At 36.7% G+C, this 16,643-nt stretch overlaps 1 protein-coding gene across 2 annotated transcripts in view; it reads left to right on the top strand.

Moving 5' to 3' along the window:
- Positions 1-279: 279 nt before the first annotated feature.
- Positions 280-16,643, top strand: part of LOC114527366 (DNA (cytosine-5)-methyltransferase 1-like) — a 41,723-nt gene continuing 25,359 nt past the window's right edge. For both annotated transcript variants that reach the window (XM_028549000.1, XM_028548999.1), the window contains exons 1-24: positions 280-453; positions 3,391-3,447; positions 4,185-4,239; positions 4,736-4,806; positions 4,952-4,991; positions 5,751-5,824; positions 6,919-6,961; positions 7,137-7,166; positions 7,498-7,610; positions 7,703-7,821; positions 8,295-8,387; positions 8,843-8,928; positions 9,462-9,527; positions 9,960-10,037; positions 10,217-10,320; positions 11,561-11,618; positions 12,720-12,931; positions 13,228-13,300; positions 14,432-14,515; positions 14,806-14,930; positions 15,142-15,247; positions 15,379-15,461; positions 16,177-16,285; positions 16,469-16,506. In XM_028549000.1, coding sequence (XP_028404801.1) covers positions 422-453; positions 3,391-3,447; positions 4,185-4,239; positions 4,736-4,806; positions 4,952-4,991; positions 5,751-5,824; positions 6,919-6,961; positions 7,137-7,166; positions 7,498-7,610; positions 7,703-7,821; positions 8,295-8,387; positions 8,843-8,928; positions 9,462-9,527; positions 9,960-10,037; positions 10,217-10,320; positions 11,561-11,618; positions 12,720-12,931; positions 13,228-13,300; positions 14,432-14,515; positions 14,806-14,930; positions 15,142-15,247; positions 15,379-15,461; positions 16,177-16,285; positions 16,469-16,506 — 1,949 coding nt within the window. In that variant the 5' untranslated portion in view covers positions 280-421. The remainder of the gene's footprint in view (positions 454-3,390; positions 3,448-4,184; positions 4,240-4,735; positions 4,807-4,951; positions 4,992-5,750; positions 5,825-6,918; positions 6,962-7,136; positions 7,167-7,497; positions 7,611-7,702; positions 7,822-8,294; positions 8,388-8,842; positions 8,929-9,461; positions 9,528-9,959; positions 10,038-10,216; positions 10,321-11,560; positions 11,619-12,719; positions 12,932-13,227; positions 13,301-14,431; positions 14,516-14,805; positions 14,931-15,141; positions 15,248-15,378; positions 15,462-16,176; positions 16,286-16,468; positions 16,507-16,643) is intronic.

Genomic DNA, 16,643 nt, shown 5'->3' with positions numbered 1-16,643 from the left:
CTTATTTCCCTCTACTAACTTAAAAGTTAACTGTCTTTTTATACATCCTCAATCTCTTTATTGCTAAATATAAAATATGATAGGTTTAAGTAGTCCAAGATATTACTGAATTTTTGAAAGAAAAGTAATACCTTTGCTATTTATAACAGCCACGAACAAGCATTGTTCTATATACAAACATATGTTTTTTATACCGACTACCAGTGCCACGAAGCCGATCCAACCAGGTTCGTATGTCGTTTAAACACCCTTTCTTTAAAACGGAAGCGATCTCCTGACACTGCGGCATACGCGCAGTGCAAATAATTCAATCGGCAAGTTATCTCCGCCTGAGCGCATGCAGTCAAGTTTTGAAGCCCAGATAAGTGACTGTTAACAACATTTGTTGTTTATCCTTTCGCTGTATGTAAACGTGTGGTGTATGTATAAAAAGACTGTGGCTGTGGCCTGTGGGTAAGTTTATGTCATCATTTATAAGATTTATCTAGTATTTAATAATATAAACCTTTTTTATCCCCATATAAAATACTAAATAGCGTCACATTTCATGATTTAATGCAAAGGCGAAGGTCATCTGCTGTTCGTTTTTTAACCTGACGAATTTTCATGAATTTTTGAAGATTTCTTCGCGCACTCGGCACGCAGTCATGGCCAGGGAGACCACGTGCATACATGCTCATGCATGGCAAAAAAACGCGGACATGGAATATGCAGATTGCCGTCAAAACTTTACATATTTGTTCAAATATCTTTCAATTGTTGCACTATAAATGATATTGCGCATTCCTGAATTCCGCAAAATTTGTTAAATCATTACAATTTGTCCTGGTTGTTTCTTGTAAAGCAAGCTAATCGAAGTTCCTAAGGTAATGTTTGCTGGTACTGGACTATGTCAACTCTGCATTTTGTATGGTATTCGACGTGATCAAAAGTTAACCCCAAATATTTAGAGTTTATATAACTTTTCCTGCAACTAGGAATCGAGGCAAATTCTAACCGAGTAAACCGACCTATTATAATTGTTATATTTTAGTGTTTTGTTACTTTGTATACAATTTACTATAAACTCTCGAGGCTATATTGTTTGACACTATAATTATTTCGGCTGCATCAAATTTCGGCGGAAGTAGAATGACCATGGACCACACGCATGCATGCATCATGCATGTTACTCAGTGCATCTGTCAAAGTTTTTTGTTTCATAACATTGCCGTAATTCACACTGCACTGGGTTTTGACTGTTTTATGTTTAAAACTGTTTTAAGTTTTCTGTTCCTCTCGCATATACGACTCAACCACGACGCTCTTGCCAGCTCTTTTTAGTCCCTTGACGTTTGGGAATTTCGGAAGGCGCCCTTGTCGTCGCGGCAAATCACAGACTCTCGCGTCCTACGTGTAATAGCCAGCATGTGATCCAAACACTTTGGAATGTTGCTTGAGTAAAGAAAATCTCGCAAAATCGCTTTCGCATGCGGAGCGCTTCTCTTAACTCTCGCAACTGTCGATCAGGCCATCAAATCACGAAACAATTAAAGTATCGTTTAATCCGTCGTTGTCGCGTCGCCGTCTTAAATGATATGTTAGTGCTCATGAGTTTGGGAAATACAACCGCAACGGCAAAATATATTCATCTAATATTGTGGTATTCAAAGAAGATTCTCTAACAAAGTCCCTCTAACAATATATACGAGTAAATATAGACTAGATTACATGCTAAGCTATATGAAATATTAATATTTTGTTGACCCTCCTTTGGCCTTATAATTGATGACGGCCTTATACCGGCGTAGCATACTTTCTGTTAAGATGGTAATCTTCACGGTCAAAAGAAATTCATCCTATGGACAGTCTTTACAGCAGCCCATAAATCATTGACGCTTTATGAATGAATTCCTTTCTTGCACTATCCCGTTGACATTGTCGCACAGATTTTCAATAGGGTTAAGGTCTTTTGAATGTGCAGGCCAATTCATTTCTGTCACTCCCTCTTCCTGAAACCGTTGTTTGACTATATCTTGGAAGTGTCGCAGGTTGGATTACATTATTGAAATATTGTTTGGAATAAGAGAATTATACAAAATGCCTATGAAGCTCTCTCCTATACGATATAGTTATATTCGCTTCTTTTTTATCAATTTGTATCTAAACAGTTCCTTTTGACCGCTAGTGTACAATAAAAGATAGATTGTCACGATTCCTGTTATACATACGATAATAGCAACATTTGAGCAGTTCTTTTTGACCGCCAGTGTATAACAGCCCGTCATGCATTTACTATAAGGCTTCCAATATATTACTTATAATCAGTTTTATCAATATTTAAATAATTATAAACATTCCATGTAGTTCAGTTAACCTTTTACGAATACACTTCCACGCAGGTTTGGTTCTTTATGATTCTCCTACAAACACACACCATTTTTACTCCTTTCTTATCTTCATGTTCTTTCACACAAAGCCAACTCTGCACCCGTTGACGAGTCCGCAAAATGAGTCTTCTGTTTTCCTTTTTTACCTACCTCCTTGCATAACTTTGATTTTGAACACCACCAACAACACTACACAACCTATTACTACACACGTAACTACATAATTTCTTGAAGAACTCCATCATACACAAACAAAACCTTTTTTACAAAAAAATTTATTTCAAACACACCACATGGTTGTCGGTTGTCCAACAAATTCCGAATTACCCCATTTTTATTTTTACGCGCCCTTAACTCACAATTAACTTTTCAACAAATTACTCATGATGTTCCCCTTTTTCCCTAGTTGGTTTTAACCTATATAACTATATAAGAACTACAATTTGGTTCCAATTACCTGTATCAAAATATAAAATAAAAAGCACACACTTGACACTTCGTTGGACTCAACGGGCTGTCACGGTGATGTACATGCACGTGTGTAAATACTTTTTGGAAATATTCTGTCAGTGCATGCGCAATATATATTTGAACAGATATGCAAATTATTGACGGCAATATAACCAGGGAGCAGCATGGCAGCGTCTTCAAACAACTTAGCATCAAATGTGGTACAACTGCCTAAAATATATACAAAACACCTCGGAACGTTTCGACCTGAGGGGCTAACCTTCCTAAAGAAGGCCCTCATGTCGAAACGTCGAGAAGTGTTTTGTCTATTTTAGGCAGTTGTTATACCACATTTGATGCTACGTTTATTCACGGCAATCTGCATATTCCATGTCCGCGACTTCAAGCTATGTAAAAATAATGTATTTTTCGCATTAGTGAGACGATGTTACATAAGTACCCGTGAAATTGCATAAGAAATCATGCAATAGTAAAAAATTTGCGCAAGAATAAAGAGAAATTAAGTTGTTTTATTTTCTTTTCAAAAATGAAATTTTATATCTTTCTGCAGAACTCCTCCAAGACCAATCATGATGCAGCCAGATCTCCGGATTGTTCTAGAAAGAGTGTAAGAACATAATTTTTAACTTTTAAACCACCCTTTATCCACCACTAAGATTAGAGCAGCGGGGATTAAAGAATAGGATTTGTTAATGTTATCTTATCTAAGAATAGGATTTGTTAATGTTATGTTATCAAGCTATCTTATACGTGGACATTTCAATTTACGCCATCTCCAAATCTTGCTGAAATGGAGTTATGGAGATAATAAGACAGAAAAATGCAATATTGTAGAATCTCAAACACTTTCTCATGCACCCCGTGCTATGGCAGCCTTGTACTTCATAAACATATATCTCTACTAACCACCTTTTTTCTACTGCATCTAATATTAGTACGACCGTGTATACGACTGACCGACTTAGCCTACAATCATTTTCAAAAGGGTTGGGACAGGTAGCCAAATTACCGATTTATAACACAAACCCAGATCCCCCGCGACCCCCGTTTGTTCCGAAACGTGTTTGGATTTGAAAACCAACATTGATTTGGGGGAGGGGGGGGGAAATCATCATATAGTAGATTTGAGCTAAAAATAGTAGGTGTCCCAACTACTTTTGAAAATGATTGTAGCTGTTATTTTAGTTTCAGGTTATCTTGCGTAAATTAAAATGTATAGTTGCTTCGCCCACGTGGTAGCCCCTTTAAAGAAATTTCTATTATTTTTGTCATTTTATTTGTCTACTAACGATAACTTATGCGTGAATATGAATTTCTTACCAAAAATTTTATTACCCTATATAGAAAGAGAAAAAATATTAATGTGAATGAAATATCTCACAATACGCCGAAGGCCAAGGTAGCTGTTACCCGGGTTGTAGGGGCGGCGGAAGATCGTTCAGTAGCGGAGGGGGATATTCATATATTCATGTTAGAAGACCGTAAAAACCAATCAATTCCAAAAGAAACAAATAATGCTGAACCTGAATATTTCCCCTCCACACATAATGATTTTCCGCCGCCTCTGCCGGGTTGTTAAATCCTATTTTTACTCTTTCAACTAAAACGGCCGGTACTTTTGAACAACTCTTATGGATGAAGGGCCAAAACTCGGTTAGGAAAGAAAACTTAACTTTTGGTAAACCGACAAATATGAGCAAATGAATTGTACACCATTTTTCAAAAAGCTTGTTTTGCTGCGACTACATGCCAGTAGTTTTAAAAATATGCTCTCACAGTATGTTAATAGAAGTGCTTCATCCCATAGTATTTTTGTTGCTCTTGACGACTTGACCCTCTCTAACGCTTACCAGTATAGCATCTGTTCATGAATTACCTATAAAATTATATTGCAGAAACCATGTCTAACTGCAGGAAAAATTCAAAATTTGGAGGCAAAGTTAACAATTAATTTGGTGACGAAACTGTAAGAATCATGGATGTTGTAGTAATTTTATGCCACCTTTCATGATGGTTATTTTTCCATCTACGGTCACATATATTGTATATTATACTTATTGCTTTCTTCTCTTTCATTCTATTGTTTTGACTCGTCAATTTTTACGTTATAGAAAAAAGAAGTATATGAAAAGAATTGCTGAAAAACGAAAGGTATTATTCATGCACTCGAAATATTGCTTTTAATACAAACAATAAGCCAAAGCCACAAAGCCACTCCTTTTACAACCGACATTTTGAGCCTTCGAGAACGTCCGGAACAGCTTTTGAATCGGGCAATTTAGCATGAGGACGTGAACGTTAAAAACGACGTGAAAATGGCGAATAAATGGCGTGGCATTCCCATATACATAGACGCCTCACGCCACTAAACACCCTAGGTGAAGTAATCGAATTATTGCAATGACCATATATCACTTCTTCAATGTAAATTGTAAAAAGCTGAATTGGTACCCATAATTTTAGTTTAATGTACAAAGTAACTGCGTCGCTGTTTGATGCATTTGACTTCGAAAATATAGAAAGCTATGATAGTCTTGGGCTAACATGAAATAACTTCAATAACTTCAAAATAGTGGAAATGAACACTTCTTAAATCCTTTCCAAACCTTTTTTAATTTTGCCTCAATTTCATTATGTTTCGACGTTTCGTTATTTCAACAATACCATCCACTTATAGTTAGACTCAGGGTTATGTGAGAACATGTGTATTTTCTAATTGCCTCATTGCTTTGTATATAACGAAGCCTTGAAGTACTCCAAAAATATTTTTCCAAATTCAATAAGAGCAGTTAGCATTAAAACTGCATGCATGCTGCTGATCCTTTTAAAACTGTATGCACCTTTTTTATGATCTCCTATCCTCACTCCATAATAGTTAACAATATCAGCCCTTTATAATGTTTTTTGTAGAGAAGTTGTCGCGGTGTTCAAAAGCCGAATAAATCGTTGTGGGACGCCAAAGTCAAGATATGCCCGCTGAACGTGTAAGAAATACCTTTTCAGCGCGCAATATACGTGATGGTAGTTGATTATCAAAGTCTGGTGTGATATAGTTATGCCTATATAACTAAATCGCTCTTTGGCGCGTCAGTCTTACTACACGGAATTTTTCATCCAAACAAAACCTTTTCCGTGATGTTTCCTTTGATTGTAAGAATTCAACTGAAGTGAATCCACTCACCTGATTACAATAAAAAAGAAATCAGGCGAAAAATAATGTTCGATTGAAAAATTGCGGTTTATAGTGGAAACCCGCTTTTATATCGGAAAATTCCGCCTGATGGAAAACCGCCTTCGATAAGGACTTCGCACCTTATCACACTCGGATAAGCTTGTTCATTTGGCATAGTATTTTTCGTCTTTATTGTATCAAAACAAAAAAGTTCGCTTAAGGATGCGGAACATGAGGGAGCCATGCAACCGCCCCCCCCCTATGTCTTAATAATAGTGTAACCAACTAGCTTCAAAAGTTGCACAATAATCCTTCAAAATGAAAGGGCATCTTTACCACCCACGCCCCTTCGCCCCTTCTAGTAAAGGGCGACTGGCGTGGCTGCCCGTGGCTGCACCATGTTCCGGCGTTCCGAATACCGGCGATAATTGCATTTAGCGAAGAACTATTGATTGTGTTGAAACAGTACATAAACAGTCATGCTGGCTACACCACTGTTTGAAGAACGAAATATTCAAGAGCAAGTTTGATGTGTTGGACCCCTTTTAGCAGTTTCGTGCTAATTGCTGCCGCAGCGAGCGCGGGCAATTTCAGACAAAAATTTTGCAGGGCGTACGTGTCACAGGGTGCACTTTTTTGTTCAAAATTGCAATGCGATTCCACTTTAAAGAGATGTATATTTGTGAAGAGTTAACAAAATATAAGTGTAAGAAACGTCAAAAGTCCATGGAGTGGATAAGTAGGATTGCACAACACTCAAAAGTAGGATTGCATTGCAAATTGCATAAAAAGTTGCACTATGTATAACAGTGCCTTTAGAATCTGAATATTGCCAAAAGCCTCAAGACATTCTTTCAATCCGTAAAAAATTACTTTTATCTATAAAGCTTTGTCTTCTACTTCTAGTCATGAGATAATGAATCTTGGTAACGTCAGAAACGACCAGCAGGTATATGTATATAAAAATAATAGATCCCTAATTACTTTGACCATCGTTAATCGTTATAGCCAGTAGACTCTATAGTGCAAGTATGCCTGTATACTGCATGGAAAAGAACTAGAAGCACACCAGCATATTTCCATAACCCAAACATTCATAATCGTTATTATTATACTATTTTTAGAGTCAAAGGAAATGTTTCGATGATGATGCGGTAAAATATTTCATATTTGTTTGAAACTACTACACTTGCAATTTCCCCTGCGATTGTTGTGCGATTTTCTTAGCAAAATATGAGCCATATGAATATATTGCCCTCCCCCAATTATCGTGCTTCCTACGCTACTGCCTAAAATTTTCTGCGGGAGCTCCTCTAGACCGTAACCATGCATATTGTTAGAATACCACCCATTTGGTTCTTTTTGTTGCATGCCCGTGCTAATGACTTCTAAAATAGGCCTTAGGCAGTGAACTCTAATGCCACTAGGGTACACCACATTAATAAAACTGAATGCCATCACGCATTACGCCACATATTTCCTAAGGTTGAAGAATGTACTATGTTGGCTGATCCGAAACTGTCTCTGTTTACTGATGAGGAGGAAATGTGTGGAAGTTATGAGGTTGACACACCACAGCACAGGATAACACAATTCAGGTTTCAAATCTCGTTGTTGCCAGATTACGATATTGCTTATTTCAAGGCGGATGCGACAGTAAGCTATATCTTTACTAGTGTTTATCTTCCAGTGTGTATGACAAGAGAAACCATCTTTGTCCTTTTGATACTGGTTTAATCGAGAAAAGCAAGAAGTTATTTTTATCAGGATATGTAAAACCAATCTATGATGATAACTGTGATGCCAATGGTATGCGTCTGTCTTGGGTATACCGATACGAAACCACTGGAAACGGCAAATTTGGACTATCATGATGGTGACGAAAATACGATTTTAACTCATCCTAGGAATTGTAAACAAAATTCACCATGGTGCTCTAAATTCGTCGTGTCCCACAGATATGAATTATTATAAATATTGATATATTTAAATATTTATATAAGTTTATATTATATAAGTTATATTTATATATATATTAAATATTTTTATGTCGTTTGGTTTACGAAATATCGAGAGTGCTCAATACCATATAGATAGAGCAGATAAAAAGTATTGCTTAGCAAAAATCGTCCACTACCCACCTGAAGATTCCTATACGGATGAAACAGACTGTATAGCGGACGATCTTTGATAAGCAATACTTTTTTGTATTATTCATATACTGTATATAAAGTGTTAACTATTTTTCTTCAAATTTGTATTGTAAGTATTTTGCTATTAAGGTGGAATACCTACAAAAGATATTGGTCCTATAGAGGAGTGGTGGATAACAGGGTTCGATGGGGGTAATGATGTGATCATCGGTTTATCCACTGGTGAGTTGAAGGATATATAGAAGAAATTTTCAACATATCGCTTGTTTAAAGATCGACCGCTTTTGCCTGATACGCATTTTTCGGGACCGACTTCCTAATGATATTGAAAGTTTGTTGATATTGAAAATTTATTTTAAAATATCATGTCCCACGCGCCGAGATCTGGTGCTATCGAGCCCTTTAAACGTTTAGGACATTGATTGGAAAATCTGACCGTAATTAAATGTGACAATGTGCCTTCCGAGTACATATTAGTAAGTGGGTAGTAATAAGATGACATATGAATAATTTTTAATTGTCAGAAAATAATTGTTTGTTACGGCCATGTAGCGTTGATAATTTTATGGCGATGACATTTTGTAATTTAAATAGACGTCCGCAATAAACTTTGGAGTACTTCGCTATTTGAGAGAGTTTTAGGCAACAAAGAGCTTCACAATCCAATGTTTCTTTAGAATTAGCAGAATACGTGTTAATGGCGCCATCTGAAGAATACAGTTTTATTATGGACGCCACGATGGAAAAGGCATACATTAGCAAGGTATTGGAGATAATCTGCATGGTTTATCGACTCAGTATATGCAAAGCCTGTTTACTATAGTATCAAGGGAACAGTGGCGTAACTAGAACGATAATTGGGGGGGGGGTTGAATATTCATACATCCAGTTCTGCCCTACAGATTTCTTTTGTGATAGCAATAGCTTACAATAGAAATCCGTCGGGCAGAACTGAATATATGAATATTCACCCCCCCCCCCAATTATCGTTCTATTTACGCCCCTGAAACGGAATACAGTATTCTGGGCCTGAGAGAAACATCGACAGAGAAGCATGCATGTAGTTTATAGGTACACCAATGTCATATAAACGTAAATACGTAAATGTAATAATAGATTTTTTATAGCTACACCTCCCTCACCGGGAAAACTTGAACCTAAAAAAAATTGAGCAATTTTTGCTGAAATCAATGATAGGTCGGGCAATTCGCATTTGTGCCTCTGGTAATATTTACATGCCGAGTATGACGCAAGCGATTAGTACTTTTTCTTTTTATTTTAAATTTTATCCTATAGATTGTTATTGAATTTATCCTTGAGAATCCTGAAACAAGCTACGAAAATCTACTCAACACGATTCAGGTAAAATAGCAAAACAAAACAAACAAAACAAAGTTGCATTCTTTTTAAGGCCTTTCAAAATCGGCGACACAAAAAAGTGCTAGGTCGGCAAGAGGAGAAATACATAATACAAACCTGAAGTGACAAAAAATTGCCCAAGGGTAAAGCCGTTGCATGTTACAGTTACACAGTGCCATTTTTTGCAACTTGCAATAAAATTCTACTTTTAGGAGATTGAAGAAAGTCAAGACTTTTCGAAAAAACAAGTTTCGTAATTGCCAAATTAATGGATATCTTTAAAAATTAGAATTGCATTGTAAGTTGCTAGAAAAATTGCACTGTATAACATATAATGTAAAAACATACTACATAAAACAGTCTATGAAATAGACGTATATATGAAAACGGATGAATATTGCATGTGTGAACTGTGCAGTCATTCTTCTCTTCTAGACATCTGTACTCCCAAATAGAAATACCACTATAACAGAACATATGCTCTTTAAGAACGCCCAGTTTCTTGTTGAACAGGTAACTTTATTAGCATCTCCTATTAAATATAGAACAGTATTCGCGCGTTTTTGATAAAAGCGAAAGAGGTTTCGCCCCGTGAGTGATTGAATGGCGAAATTCACTTGAATCACTCGAGTGCAAACATTCGTGTAATGTGCAATAATTTGTTGTGAAAAATATATGTCCTACTTCTCTAGGTTGAGAATTTTGACTCGTTTGGGAATGATTACGACCTGCCTCTTTTAACAACGCCGTGTATGAAAGATCTGATTAAGTTATCTGGTGTTACCCTAGAAAAAAGGTTTGTACGGTAATATATATACTACTTTAGTAGCAGGCACAAGTAATTTTAATCATAAATACATGTAAGCGGGACATATGAACGCTGCATTGGGGCAGCGGCATCTCCGTCCCGAAAGATCATTCAGAATATTTGACCCTGTACATGTGGTAAACTAGTGCGCATGTGGTAAACTAGTGCGTATGTGGTAAACTAGTGCGCATGTGGTAAACTAGTGCGCATGTGGTAAACTAGTGCGCATGTGGTAAACTAGTGCGCATGTGGTAAACTAGTGCGCATGTGGTAAACTAGTGTGCATGTGGTAAACTAGTGCGCATGTGGTAAACTAGTGCGCATGTGGTAAACTAGTGCGCATGTGGTAAACTAGTGCGCATGTGGTAAACTAGTGCGCATGTGGTAAACTAGTGCGCATGTGGTAAACTAGTGTGCATGTGGTAAACTAGTGCGCATGTGGTAAACTAGTGTGCATGTGGTGAACTAGTGCGCATGTGGTAAACTAGTGTGCATGTGGTAAACTAGTGCGCATGTGGTAAACTAGTGTGCATGTGGTAAACTAGTGCGCATGTGGTAAACTAGTGTGCATGTGGTGAACTAGTGCGCATCTGGTAAACTAGTGCGCATCTGGTAAACTAGTGCGCATCTGGTAAACTAGTGCGCATCTGGTAAACTAGTGCGCATCTGGTAAACTAGTGCGCTGATTGTAAGCTAAACAATATGCTCGTATATAACTTGTAAATGTTATCACCTTGAAACCGTGATCTAAATCGAGTTATTGAATTATCATATTCGGAAGTCCGTATGTAAACAATTAACGATTTGTTTACATTTTGATATTTACTTTTTCAAATACGATGTGCTGTCTGAGTATCTAACAACTTATAGGTTCGCTATGCCTTTAAATGAATATGAAGTGTTTTTGATGGGAAATATGGGCAAAATATTTATTTGAGGACTTCACGTTGTTGTGGGCAGAACCGATGCGCAGAACGGACTTTACTTCCAAAGATTTTCACAAAATTTCGGATTTATGTTGCATGTTTGGAGAATATAGAATTCGGTACGCAAATTTTGACTTTGCGGCCCACCATTGTGGGAGTCTAGATATAATTGTCTTGGTGTGCGCGTATACGCACGCATCGTTAGGGAAATCCTATATGGCATGTCTTGGTAGTTTAAGTTCTTCTGATACCTCGTGCCGAGAAAGCTTTTTATTATCGGTTTTTTAATTGTTGTTTTTCAGCATAAAAGGCGTCGGTAGAGAGACAACAAAGCGAAAAAAGGAGAAAGAAACAACAAAAGTATGAATGCATGGAATTCGTATAATTAAACTCGCTTGTTAAGCAGCTAGCATATACGCACGGGCTTTAAACGACAGTCGCTGACATTAGGCTCGAGGTTTTCAGGTTTTTTTCTGACTCTTAGACTTAGGGACTAGTAATTATCTATCGAATTGAGCACTATTAAGTTATTTCACTAAAATAGGATTGATAGGTGAATTGTTGAAGCTGTTTAAAATAAAATTGACGTATTGAGAAAAATCATTTAGTTAGGTTTGATTTTTCGGTGTCATCTGTGGTTAGGTGGAAAAAAATATTTTCTCCATTGAAGTTGGTTCTTCAAAAAATTTCACCAAGAAAAAGATTTTCCATGGTGGTCTTCGAATGATCCTCCGCTATTTTTGTCGGAGAAGAATTCCCAGCGGTCCATTACATAACAATAATTATTTTTAAAAGAAAATGAATTGCAATGGTACTTTTTCCATTTATCATGCAATGTGTGTAGTACACTATACTAATGTACAAACCCACGCATTTTTTTTCAAGTATTGGTAGTATATAGTAATAATTGGAACAATATCAACCTTCCAAACTAAAGCGTTCAGTAGTCGTTTGAATTTACATATATCGACTATCAGTGCCGGATTCAGGGTAATTCAGAATAAATTACACGGCCTAATTTCCAATTCAAAATACCTTTGCTTTTGGTTAGTACTTATTTCTAAAGAATACTTTTACATAAAAATCTACCAATATTATTGCAAGTTAAAGGTGTAGTAATTAACTCTGACTTACCGTCTAGATCCGACACGGGATAGCGGGTACATATAATCGGGTCCAAAACGTTTAAGGATGTCCACTATTATTATTAAAAGCTGGTAAAATTCATTATTATCCCGATCGTCTTGCGTCATATATTTTGCACTTTGCTCTACTAATGTTTGTGTGTCATTGAAACCCCGGCTATACACAGTCGATTTTCATCTCCTGGTATATGCACGCTATTAAGTAAATTTAGATTAGTAGAGTAGATTACTTTACTTCGCTACGTTTATACAAAGGTTTACTGCACTTTGGTTATTAGAAAATCGTTGTTCAGTCATTTCTTTTCTTACTCTCAAGGCAACGACAACACCATTGGTTCGTCACGTTTTCGACATATTTTTTCGAAAGGAGATCGAAGAAAAATCGGATTCCCCTGTTAAACGTCGAGGAAGATGTAACGTCTGCAGGACTTGTCAGAAACCTGACTGTGGAAAATGCAAGGAATGCAGAAATATGAAGAAATTTGGTGGAACAGGACTAGAAGTTCAACAAGGTTGTATAAACCGAAGGTATGATCAGAAATGGTAATTCAAGGTAAACGAGGAACACGTATATATTAGTGCTTTTAGAGTGTAAAACACATCAAACGAACATATGACAATGGTGTTAAGTGGTTGATGTGTAAATAAATTAGGCCGGCCAATTTAGACGTCGATATTTTCATGTATCGAATCGAATGCAAATCAACTTTAGCAAGAGTTAGTTCATTAACATCAGGCTCAGCAAATGAAAAGTTTGACGTCATAATTTGTTTTCAATGTTATATTTCCGGATAATCAACTTTTAAAGTCTTCAAATTTTTAAGGTGTGAAAATATCGCCACCGAAGAAACGAACGATTGTGCCGATAAAGCTAATCAAGATGTTGAAGTACTTTCGGTATGAAAGATTTACAGGATGTATGAAAAAGTATACCCTTTGTTGAAACGAATCTTTTGTTAGATTTGGCAGAGTAAATAGGTTGAAGCCTTCAAATTAAAGTCTCGCTTTCAATTTTACTTATTAATAAGCATGATAATAAGGAACTCAAATTCTAACAAAAGCTTGATTTTAATAGTGGGTTCTTTCTTATATGCATGGCTCTTGCGTATAACAAAGAACCCACAATTCAAATCGAGCTGTAATTGGAATATTTACCGGAAACCGGAAATATTTAACTCCAACTTGAGACAGCTTTGTTACTTCTAAAAGTAAAAGATGCCAATTCATGAATAGATTTACTATAAACCATTGTTTGAAAATGAACGCCTATATATATATATATATATATATATATATATATATATATATATATTATATATATATATATATATATATATATATACAGGGTGTCCCAAAAAAACCGAAAACTATTGAAATCACTCATTGTTAATATTTGAATGCCGTGTGCACGAATTTTAACCCGTGGGGATTTAATGCAACTCAGTGAAATGCTATAAATGCTTTGTGTTGCTAGACAAAGGGGACATATCGAAGCTCATGGTGATTGAGATGCACATTTAAATATTGTTAATAAATATCATTTTCGCGTACGAGCAAATTTTACTGCATGCATAAAAATGCTTATGGCAAACATTTACACACCTGTTGGTCCCAACAGAGTGCTTAGGCATTCAAACTCTAACAATTACAATGTTATGGGTGATTTCAATAGTTTTCGTTTTTATGGGACACCCTGTATGGTCAAAAGAGGGCAAATATTACCGTAGGCACAGGAAAGCTATGCTGTAGGCACAGAAAGGTGCTATGTTTTCAATTAATTTGCTTGTGGTTATTCCTGGAAGTTGAAAGTCATCATGTATGCATGTATAATGCAAGTTAATCTGTAATCAAACGGCAGCTATTTCGTCACCAAGTTCTAGTAATGGTATATATGATTAAAAATTAACGTTTGATAGATATATTTATGCTATAAGGTCGGATAGATATAACTATGCTGTGGAGGACATTGTGTGCAATTATCAAATATCACACCTAAAAAATTGTCTCCATGCATCCTCATTGATTTAGAAAAACGTGAAGTGGATTGGCGATCCGATCAGAAGCATTGGCGAAAAGAAATTTTATCCCAGTGCTAAAGTCGAAAACGAACTGGTCAGTTTCAAATCATACACAAATTGTAGAATCTATACTATTTAATAATTATCAGACAGGGGGTGCTACTTAGGTAAAGATACCGGCAACTATCTAAACAGGGTTGGGGCTTTTCTCAGATATTACGAAGTTCTTCCTGAGTAAAGGGTAAAATATATATGTACGATAGGCCCAGCTCTTTTAACCTGGCTGTGCTCATAATATGATTTCAATGAGCCTTCAAAAAAGCAAATTCGATTGGTCACTCTGAATACAGCTGCTTGCTAAATATATTTGTTGTTTTGATGCAGGTAAAAATAGGCGAATTTGTCAAATTATGTCCAAACGAACCTTCTGTGCCGCTGTATATTTGCAAGATCATTGAAATGTGGGAGGATCGAGAAGGAGAGAAAATGTTTCATGGACGTTGGATGAGGTAGGAAACGATATCAGCTGTTTTGCTGATCTGAAATGTTGAGATCTTAGATCACGGCAGCAAAACTTAGTGTTTGGTATATACATGCAGCTTGCACGAGAAAGGGATAGCGAGAAAGCGATATGCGAGAGTGTAATATGGCACAGTGCAGCACTGGCTGGCTCTGAATATGAAACCTGCAACAAAACCAATCAACTTTACTTTCATTTAGCCGGACTACCGATACCGTGCTTGGAAACACTGGCGACCCCAGGGAGTTATTTTTAGTCGATCAATGCGAGGACAACCCATTAGGATCAATCATGGCTAAGTGTACTGTAGGTTGATTCATTTCTTATGCGTTGGTCGTTGTTGTTCATCCTGTTGTCTTCATTCTGGTCCACTTCTACCCTGCATGTGTGCAAGTCTAAACTAAAATAGATTTTACATTAGTTCTGACACCACTTAGGTTATTTATAAGCCCCAAGGTGAAGAACAGATCGACTATACACGGCACGAGGACGATGGAGATATTTTCTTTTATCAAATGTGGTGAGTAACTAAACTACAGGCACAGGCAATTAATGTGGTAACACTTAAATGAAACAGTCAATCAATCGATCTATTTTCATTTTTAAACTTGATTCATGCGCGATGAATAAATTAATGAATAAATTTTAATTATTTATATAAAGGCTAGTTTCCACTCAGGAAAATCTCCTTTGGATCGGAACGGACAGGAAAATTTCCTTTGTCGGTGATTTCTCAGGCGGCGTTTATACAAAGGAAACTTTCCTGTCCTGTCCGATCCAAAGGAGAATTTTCCTGAGTGGAAACTTGCCTTAACTCTCTACAATTATCCACAAACTGTGTGAATTCAGTGGTTGATTGACTCAGAGAGATGAACATTAGAGTGTAATTTTTAGGCTGGCCTTTTGCGTCTGGCCGCTTGGCCATTTGAAAGCAAAATCTTAACCTAACCGGAGGCTTTGTTTTCAATTTTTGTCCGTCCAAAAAATGCCAGATTGTTTTGTGATTGATTTTTGAGATCACGGTGACAGCGCTGGCATTGAGGGATCTTAGCCCATTACACTACACTCGATTATTAGCACAGCACGGCCAAAATGGGTACCTCTGGCTTGGTAGCCTGAACAGTAATAAAATTGGGCCGTGCCGATAAATTGCGTGTGCAGTGTAAATTATTTAAAGACAAACATTAAAATAGAACATGCACAACAAGTTGACAAAAGGATATCTCGCTCGGCAGGTACGATGAAAGACAAGCAAGATTTGAACAGCACTTGGAAGACTACCACAAGAGAAGTGAAGAGGAAGTGGGTTGTATCAGTTGTTTGAGACAAAACCGAAATCGCGAGGTTTGCTAAATCTTATGGATTCAATCTTTGACTGCTTGGTTTACGGCTGCATGATCGGCTAAGCGGAAACATGATGATATTACACTTATATAGAGAATTAATTATTTTATACCAATCCCAGGTTATGGCGTTTATATGCAACCTTTATTCTTTTATAATTTATTCAGTATTCTATATTTACAGCTGGAGGCCTTACGAATTGAAGAAACTACATCGTGCAGGTGTTGCTATTAATCTACGACTCTCTATATAACTTTATACGTATATATCATGTGATACATCGATTATCAACGAGTTTCACAGGGCTTTTTATAAGACCAAACAAAGTCGATGGTACATAAACTATGCATGGGGGCTT

This window comes from Dendronephthya gigantea, unplaced genomic scaffold, assembly GCF_004324835.1.
Source record: "Dendronephthya gigantea isolate DGI-Jeju-01 unplaced genomic scaffold, DenGig_1.0 000044F, whole genome shotgun sequence".
Taxonomy (NCBI): domain Eukaryota; kingdom Metazoa; phylum Cnidaria; class Anthozoa; order Malacalcyonacea; family Nephtheidae; genus Dendronephthya; species Dendronephthya gigantea.
This window is presented reverse-complemented; position numbering and strand designations above follow the sequence as displayed.